The following is a 10,485-nucleotide window of genomic DNA, read 5'->3' as shown; positions in this document are numbered from 1 at the left end:
CTATCTATTATAATTATGAGAAACTAGTATTCTATTATAATTAATTTTCTATTATAGCTAGATTAATTAAATTTTTATAAATTATCTTCTCTATTAAGATTACTTTAATAGTTTAATTAATATCTTTAATTAAATTTAAGATAGTATTAAATAAATTTAAAGAAGTATTTACTAATAAGATATAAGATATAGAACCTATAAAAGGTGGATTACGATTTCTAAAGTATTGAATAAATTTAAACTTATTTCGAAAGTCGTATATTCGATTATTAAAGACTTTAACTACTTTTTAAAAAGTAGATTAATCTATAAATTAGCTATATAAAAAAGTAGAAGATTTAATTAATAACGTTCTTAAGTATCTTAATAATTCTAATATCTATTTCGACTAATAATTATAATTCTGGATAATATAGTTGATAAAGTATTTAATAGACTCGGAAATCTCGTAATAATAAGCTTGATTTATTATTATAAGAAATTTATAGATTTAATAGTTAATATTAATAAGATTTTTTACTAATAATAAAGCTAGCTTAATAAGAGTATAGTAATAAAAGAATAATTCTTACTTTAAGAAAATAATAAATAGTTTCTACTCGTAAAAGAAGCTTATTTTAGAACTAGTAGATAAGTTTTAAAGAATTAAGATTTTCGAGATTCTTATAACGTAGTAAGAATAATTCTAAAGAAGAGAGATTTTTAAGACTCTTATACTAAAGAAGTAAGAATCTCGTATTAAAGAATTAAGATTCTTAAGATTCTTATAATATAGAAAGAAATATAGTGGAAGCGAATTAAGAGAATCTAATTAAATCTTTGATATAGTAAGGACTATTGATATATTAGAAGTATAATACGTAGCAAGCGATTATATAATACTTGCTATATAGTAATCTAATATTACTATTATTATTATAATAGTAGAAAATCAATTACTATTACTATAGTAAATTTATAAATTAGATATAAGATAATAAGATTCTATAGAGAAATTTATTAATAAGTATTATCTACTAAGGCGCTATAATAGCGCTATCTTCTATCTCTTCGTTTCTATCTTTCTATTATATTTATAATAAGATAGTTATAATAATAGTAATTATAGTAATAATAGCTATTATATTAAATTTATCGAATAAATATAGTCGTTAACTAGAATAATAACTAGAATAATTACTTATACTTCTAAATATAGAAATTTTAATCGAAATATCTTATATATATATTATTTTACTATATAATATTATTAGTATATATAAAAGAATAAGATAGAGCTAAATTAGAAAATCTTAAATTTATATATATAGTCAATTATTAATTTAAGATTATTACGTCTTTTAGCTAGATTAGCTAAATTACCGCGAGTAAATAAATTAGCGTTCGTAATTATTAAAATCTCTCTCTTTTATATCTCTCTTATTAAAAAAATAGATATACGTTATTTATATATAGTAATAACTTTTTTATTTTCTATCTAACTTCTAAAGTTTTTTACCTTAAATTTTAAAACGCTATTTATGCTTTTTAAATTTTTAAGAATTTTAAAATTTAGTCTTATAATTATTAAAGCGTAAGGAATTTAAATATCGCTTATTAAAGTTCGCTTATTAAAGTTCGCTTATCTACTTACTCGATAGCTCTAATTAAAAAAAAAATTATAAATTTAATTTATAGACCTTTACTCGTAGATATATTATATCGTAGTATATATCGCTAAGATCTTAAATGTATATTAGAAAAATAATATAATATTCGACTTTACTTATACTATATTCGAGTATAATATAATATTACTTAATATAAAATATTCTATAGAATATACTATATCTTTTCGACTAGTAAATATTATCTATTTTTCTTCTAGAGTAATAGCGATTTATTTATTTATTATATTAAATATATAGCTAAAAAGAATATATATTATTAAGAAGTTAATGACTATAGCTAAAGAAACTTATTACTTAAAAATTATTTAAAAAAAAATCTTTTATTTATATAAAGACTAATCTAGCTAGATTAAAAAAAATTCTAAAAAAAAATTCTTTAATATATTAAAAGAAATAAACTCTAGAGTAACTATTTTTTATATTCTTTTTAATTAAATATTCGCTATAAACTTCTTAATCTTAAATCTAGATTATATCTAAAATTAAATTATTATAGATAAACTATATATATATTATTATTCTAAAAGAACTTAAGATTTTTAATTACTAGCCGAAAAGGTATAGAATTTTTTAAACTTAGAATTTTTAAACTTTTATCTCTTTTTTTTAAAAATTTATATCTTTATAATCTATTTATAGAATTTTATAATTCTTAAAGTTCTATAACGAGGCTAGTTAGTTTTACACGAGACGATTTTAAAATACGATAATTTATATATAAAATATCGAGTAAAATTAGAAATATTCTATATCTTTTAAAATGCTATCTCGAAAATTATCTAAATTTTATATTAAATTTTATATCTTTTCGACTATTAATTTTAATAATAATATTTTAAATATTAAAGAGACTAGATTATTTATATAATATAAGAAAAGATATTCTAACTCTAATAGAATATATACTATTAAATTTAAATTAAATTTTATTAATATATAATTTATAGATATTATCGAAGAAGAGTTAATTATAATCTTTATCTTTATCGCTAATTTATAGAATTTTATAAAAAATACTATTAAAACTTCTAATACTTAATATAATAAATTAAAGACTTTAATAGAAAACTTTTAAACTATTAACTATAATATTAAGATCTTTTAATAATAAAATAAAATTTTAATTAGAATATCGCTTAAACTAAGTTAAAGATTTTAGTAATTATTATTAGTATATATAATAGAATAAGATAGAGCTAAGCTTAAAAATCTTGAATTTATATATATAGTTAATTATTAATTTAGAGTTATTACGCTCTTTAATTAAATCGACTAAATTAACTCGATAGCCCTCTTATATCTTCTTATTAAAAATTTATATATAGAAGTTTTATACTTTAAGATACTTAGTTTATAATAGATATAGTTACTTTATAATTTCTTAAATTATAAAGCTCGCTTTACGCTTTCTAACGCTATAAAAATAATAAAGTTTAATCTATTATTAATAGATTAAATAAATATTTAAATATAATAGTTATATTAAACGCGTCCGGAATTAAATAATAATTCTTTTATCTATTTATTTATATAATTATTATTCTTTTATTCTTTTATTAATTTTATCAATTTTACTAATATAAATATAATCGTTCTCGATATTTCTCGCGGAAACGTTATTAAACGCTTTAGATATATATACCCCTTTTATTTATCTCTTAAAGTCTCTATTAACCCGAATTTATTACTACTAGTAATCGAGACCGTAAGCGAGTTTAATAACTACTTATTACTGCTTATAAACGCATTAAAAGATTCTTTAAAAGAGTTTAAACGGATATATCCTCTTCTATATACTCCTCTTAAGCCAGCGATAATACCTTTTAACCCAGCGATACTACCTCTTAAGACGCGTTTTTCTCTACTTAGTCTAATACTCTATAAGAGAAGAAGTAAGAGAAGAAACTATAATAGGTAAATACGAAGAATACTACGAAGAAATCAAGCGGTAATAAGATTACTATCATTAAGAATATAGCTTAGCTCTTTAAGATCTTATATTATATTAATTATTTACTTAGTTAACTACTTAACTAGCTACTTAATTTAATACTCTATAAGAGAAGAAGTAAGAGAAGAAACTATAATAGATAAATGCGAAGAATATTACGAAGAAATTAAGTAATAATAAAGTCTCTAGCACTAAGAATACGGCTTAGCTCTCTAAAATTTCATATTATATACTCTTTACGATTCTATATTAAATTATTATTTAATAAGCGAAGAATACTACTATAACTTAATCTATTATTCTTACTATATTAAGAAGTAAGAGAAGAAACTATAATAAATAAATACGAAGAATATTGCGAAGAATACTATAAAGAATACTACGAAGAAATTAAGCGATAATAAAGCTACTATCGTTAAGAATACGGCTTAGCTCTTTAAGATTCCACGTTATATACTCTCTACGATTCTATATTAAATTATTACTTAATAAGCGAAGAATATTATTATAACTTAGTCTATTATTCTTACTATATTAATATAATATATTATTATAATAATATTATAAGAGAAGAATCTATTATTATAGTTAATTAGATCTCTATAGAAGAAATATCGAATAATATATATTTAGACGAATTGAAACCGTTCGATATCTATAGCTATTTTATTATTCGAAAGATTTTACTACGGTAGAAGATATTATGAAATTTATACCACTAATTAATACGTTATCTCTATTTCTTTTCGATATTTCGATACTTCTTATCATAAGAATATAGCCTTTCTCTATTTTTTATAGATAATTATTATAAATCAATTCTTTACACTTGATATATCTTCCTAATTAGACCTTAGCGCGCCTCTCTCCGTATATATATATCTATATATTATATAGATTAAATTAATTTTATAGTAATAAAAGTAGGTTAAAAACGTATAGTAAGCGATTAGAGTTCGATTTAACTTAGAGCTAGGGTTAAAATTCGATTTAACTTAGAAAATCCCAACTCTATAAATTTAATTCATAAGCCTTTACTTATTTAATTAAATAATATAATAATTAATTATCTTATAAGCGAAAAATTAATAAGAGACTTCGAGATTTATAAAATAGATATTATATGAATATTACGAAACTTATTAAAAAAAATAAGAAATTTAAATAAGACTTAAAATATAAGAAGTAATAGCTAAAGAAGTAATAATCTTATATATTAATTAATTTAAATTACCTCGATAAAAAAGATATAGAGATTATATCTCGTTAGTCGAATAATTCTCTTAATAGTATCTATTAAAATAACGTACGCTATATCTCTATTACAAATCGCGTAAAGAATATAAAATTAAATAAACGATATCTCGATATTTTAAATTTTTATAATATTAATAATTAAGATAAGTAGAATAGCTAGCGTTAATATCTTAAAGCGAAGTTTAAATAAGATATTATAATCTTTCTTATTAAGCTTAAAAAAATTAATTATATAAAAAAATATTATAAGTCTACTATATATAATATTATTAAAATAAAAGTAAATAAAAATATCTTAAATCTATATTAAATTATTTAAGAAATAATTAATAAATTAAATAATATATTCGAAATATATAATAAGATTACTATATCGAATACTAAGATATTTAATCTTAAATTTAATATAAGAGTAATAGATAAAAAGAAATAGTATAAGAATTTTTATATATAACTCTCTATAGCTATCGCTTTCTTAGAATTTACTAATATTTATAAAATATCTAATTTGAAATTATTAATCTCTCTATATTTAAAATATAGAATTTTAAAATAATCTTTTAATACTTTTTAAGTATTAGTTATTTTTCTATAAGCACTAAATATAGATCTTCGAGTTATTAATAATACGTTAAATCTAAGAAGTAAAGAAAAGATTAATAAAATTCTATTCTCTCGAATAATTAATATAATAGTTTCTTTATTAAAAGAAGTAATAATATTACTATTAAAAATATCTTATATTATTAATAAATTTTAGAACTTAAAAAGAAGATAGATATTTTAAGTATTTAATAACTAAATACTATTCTAGCGATAATATTATTCTATAGAGAAATATAGATTTATTAATAAAAGAATAGATTAATATAATTTTAAAAGTTATTAATATAAAGGAAAATATTCTTATTAAACTATTATAAGAATTAAAAAATTAAGTATTCTTAGTTAAGTCGTTACTAGAGATTTAAAAGCTTTATATATAAATATTAAAGAGTTAGAAATAAAAAAAATACTCGCTTTCGTCTTTCTACTCGCTTATATTATTGTTATTAAAGTCTTTTTATAGAATAAATATTAATTAAACTTTAATGAAAAGAAAATTATATTAATAGAATAGATTAAAATTAATTATCTTTTAAATATTAAAGTTTTAATACTAAGTATTATAAATATATCTTTTATTAAAGTAAATAAACGATTTAAATTAATATTAAGATAAATCTATAGATTATAATTATTTAATAATAAATCTATTTTTATTTTTAATATTATATATATAATCTTAATAAAACTTATTTTAGAAAATTATATAAAAAAACTTTAATACTTTATTATCTTATTAAAATAATTTAATATTATTTTAGAAATATTATAGCTAAAATAATATAACTCTTATATATTCTTTAAATTTAAAATTATTATATTTAATTTAAATTATTATATATTTAATTATTTATTATATAATAAACTCGTTATTATTTAAAGTAATAATAAATTTTTAAAAAAGAATTTAAATTATATAATAAAGATTATATTTAAAAAAAAGAATATAATAGAGATCTTCGCTTATATCTTTATTAAGATAATTAAAAAATTAGAGAATTAAATTATTACTATATAATTTTAAAACTTCGAATAATTATTTAATTTTATTAAGAAAAAATCGAAGTTTATTATTAATACTATTATTATTATTATAAAAGATTATAAAAAAAATTATAAGTTAAAAAAGAAATCTTTAATTATAGAATAGCTTCGAGAATAAATTTCTATAATATATTATAAATAATTATATATTTAAAATTCTATTAAAACTAATAAACTTTTCTCTTATCGCTTTATTAGTTATAAATTTTTTTATTTAAAAAAGCTATTTTACTATTAAAAAGAGTTTATAAACTTTATAATAGTAAAGTATTAATTATAAAAAAGTATATTAATAAAATATTAGAGAAAGATTATATTAGATTAAATACTTTATTTTATATAATATTTATTCTAATAGTAAAGAAGCTTAATAGAAGATTTAGATTATATATTAATTATAAAGCTTATTAAGAAATAGTTCTTAATATTATAATATTAATGTGGTGTAAAGTTGATGCATTAATCTATGTGGTCTGTAGGGTAGATATGCGCGGTGCCAAGCCTACGCTAGTGGCCCTATGGGTATCCCTGAGGCATCTCATGACAATTGCCCACAAAAAACAGAGAAAGGCCATGTCCTCATGGCAAGAAGTATGCATGCATGATTTTTCGAATGCCGGAAAGAAATGGAGACACCAGGCCAATTAGTGGGTGTGAATCCCACAAGTTCTTCTGCCGTAGCGAAACCCTTCGAATAGTATTGGAGTAAAACATCAGACGGTTTCAATTCGTCTAAATATGTATCGTCCGATATCCCTCCTGTAGAGGCTTAATTGCCATGGTTATAGTGACTTGGCTGTGACCGTCGCAGTAGATCCTCCTCTTGTGTGCTCATTGCAGTGATGTACCATATCAATGCAGTGGGGATGATAGGCCAAATTGTAGTGGTGTTCTCCGCTTGCTGAGTGGCGATTTGACGTGGGATTGTGGAGAGCTGAGCTATGTTCTTGACGATGGGGGCCTTGCTGCCGCTTGATTTCTCCGCAGGATTCTCCGCAGTGTTCTCCGTAGTGTTCTCCGCATTTGCCTGTTGTAGTGACTTCTTCTCTTGCTGAGTATCGGGCTGGGTGGCTGACTGAGTGGCTGATTGAGTGGATTGATGTGAGATCGTGGAGAGCAGGCCTGTTGTGTCACTGCTGCTGCTGACCGTCTCCGCAATTCTCTCTATACTGTATTGTTCCTCCTCTTGCAGAATATCAGACTGAGTGACTGAGTGAATGGCTGGCTGAGTGGCTGGCTGAATGGCTGGCTGAAATTGAGGGTGTTCGACACTTGGAAGGATTTGACTTGGTTGCTGGCGAAACTTATTACGTAGTTGATCCATTTTAGTTCTTATTTTGATTCTTATTTTAGTTCTAAATATAGGTATTTTAGTTCTTAGTATATTTTAAAATTAAGCTATTATACTCTAAAGCTAATCGTTCGAGAAGTTAAGAGTAAGTGAACTGGAAGTAGATATAGTGATGACCTATTAAAAGGTTTATTTACTTATATGCTTATTTACGTATAGTAACTCTATATAATAAACTAAGTATTAATAGATAAGCGATATAAGTATTAAGATAGATAGAGGCGTAGCGTAACTAACTAGTACTATAGATAAGCGAATAAATTTAATAGACTTCTATTAAGTAATCTTTAAATGTTATTATTATTTATTAAGAAATAGTTCTTAATATTATAATATTAATATAGTATAAAGTTAATATATTAATCTATATAATTTATATAGTAGATATATACGATACTAAGTCTACGCTAGTAACTCTATAAGTATTTCTAAGATATCTTATAATAAAGCTCTTAACGTATTAATTAAAGAGACTTTTATAAAATTATATATTATTAGAATAAGTATAAATACGATATTAATATAGATGAGATAGATTAAGAATAATAAGACTATCGAATTATATAAATGAAAACGAGATATAATATAATAGAAGATATCTTCGCTAAGATACTAGACTATAGAGCTATATAGTATATTAAGAATACGCTCGTAATATATATAATAAGAATATATAATAAATTCGATATTATAGCTACTTTTAATAAAATTAAAGTGAAAAAAGATTATAAAGAAAAAATCGTATTTTTTACTCGATATAATCGATTTAAAAATATAAAAATATCTTTTAAATTATATAATATCTCTATTACTTTTTAAATATTTATTAATAATATCTTATATAAATATTTAAATATATTTTATATTATTTATTTAGATAATATTCTTATTTATAATTATAATAAAATAAAATATATTTAATATATAAAAAAGATTTTAAAAAAACTTCGATAAATATATTAAAGATATATAAGTATTTCTAAAATTCGCTAACTTCTATCAAAGGTTTATTATAAGATATTTTAAAATCGCGACTATTCTAATAAAATTTACTCGTACTTAATAGAAGAAAGACTTTATTTATTTTTAAACTTGATAATATTCTAAATAACTTACTTTTAAAATACTTAAAAAGATATTTACTATTATCTCTATATTTACTTACTTTAATTTAAAAAAGAAAACTTAATTAAAAATAGATATATATAATTATATAATCGCTATTATTTTATTATAAAAGAACGAGTAAAGATTTATAAATTAAATTCATAACCATTTTTTTTTAAATTAGAGCTATCGAGTAAATTTTAATAAGCGATCTTTAATAAGCGATATCTGAATTTCTTATATTTAAGTATCTATAAGACTAAGTTTAGTAATTCGTTTTTTATTTAAAAGCTTATATTACGTTCTATAATTTAAATAAAAAATCTTAAAAATTTAATAGAAAATAAAAAAGTTATTCTAAAATTAAATAATATATATCTATTTTTTAATTAGAGCTATCGAGAGTAAACGATATTTAAGCTTCTTACTTTTTAATAATTATAAGATCGAGTTTTATAATTCTTTTAGAATTAAAAAGCGTAATCTAAACTCTATAATTTAAAAAAGAAATCTTAAAATTTTAATAGAAAATAAAAAAGTTATTTTATTTATAAATAACGTATATTTAATTTTTAATAGAAAGACGCGTAAGAATTATTAAGCTAACTTAGCTAGTTTAATTAAAGAGCGTAGCGAATCTAAATTTATAATTAACTATATATATAAATTTAAATTTTTTTAATTTAGCTTTATCTTATTCTTTTATATATATTAATAAAGATAAAATATTTTAATTTATAATATTATTCTTTAAAAAGATATCTTCTATAGAGTATAATTATAATATTTATAATAAGAAACTTATAATTATAATATAAGTTTTTAAAGAATAATACTTAAAGCTAGATCGATATTCTAGTTATTTAGAAATTATATTTTATAAAATATAATAAATTCTTATATAATCTTAATATTAACGTCTTTTATTTAAGATATTAATTAAAAAAAAATATCTTTATATTAATTAAAGATTTAATTAAGATTAATAAAAGATTAAATATTTATTAAGAAATATATATATATTAAGAATATAGCTAAAGAAGAATAATAGTAAGAATTAATTAAAAGTAATTTTTATTTATAATATATATAACTTAAATCTAATATTAATTAATAGAAGTAATTTTTTTAATTTATCTATAATCGAGAGATAAGTAAATAGTTAAAAAGAGTATATTTTATTTAACTACTTTAATTAAAATAATTTAAAAAAATATATATTATAAAAAGATAAATAGTTTAATAGTCTTAATTATAATTAGAAATATAAGTATTTTACTATTAATATACGAGTAAAGATTAATAAATTAAATTTATAGTTTTTTTTTTAATTAGAACTATCGAGTAAATTTAATAAGCGATCTTTAATAAGCGATATTTAATTATCTTATCTTTTAATAATTATAAGACTAAATTTAAAAATCCTTTTTTATATCTAAAAGCCTATATATTATTTTATAATTTAAAAAAAGATTAAAATTATAATAGAAAATAAAAAA

At 19.7% G+C, this 10,485-nt stretch overlaps 1 protein-coding gene across 1 annotated transcript; it reads right to left on the bottom strand.

Annotated features, from left to right (window-relative positions):
* Positions 1–7,297: 7,297 nt before the first annotated feature.
* HO133_003952 (uncharacterized protein) lies at positions 7,298–7,852 on the bottom strand (the record flags this gene model as incomplete). The annotated part of the gene is made up of 2 exons (XM_037294873.1): positions 7,298–7,773; positions 7,840–7,852. 2 exons carry the CDS (start codon positions 7,850–7,852, stop codon positions 7,298–7,300), a joined length of 489 nt encoding a protein of 162 aa, XP_037148920.1.
* Positions 7,853–10,485: the final 2,633 nt, after the last annotated feature.

Source organism: Letharia lupina, assembly GCF_014066315.1.
Source record: "Letharia lupina isolate WasteWater1 chromosome Unknown contig_19, whole genome shotgun sequence".
Classification (NCBI taxonomy): domain Eukaryota; kingdom Fungi; phylum Ascomycota; class Lecanoromycetes; order Lecanorales; family Parmeliaceae; genus Letharia; species Letharia lupina.
The sequence above is the reverse complement of the archived record's forward strand: the minus strand, read 5'-3'. Positions and strand labels throughout refer to the sequence as shown.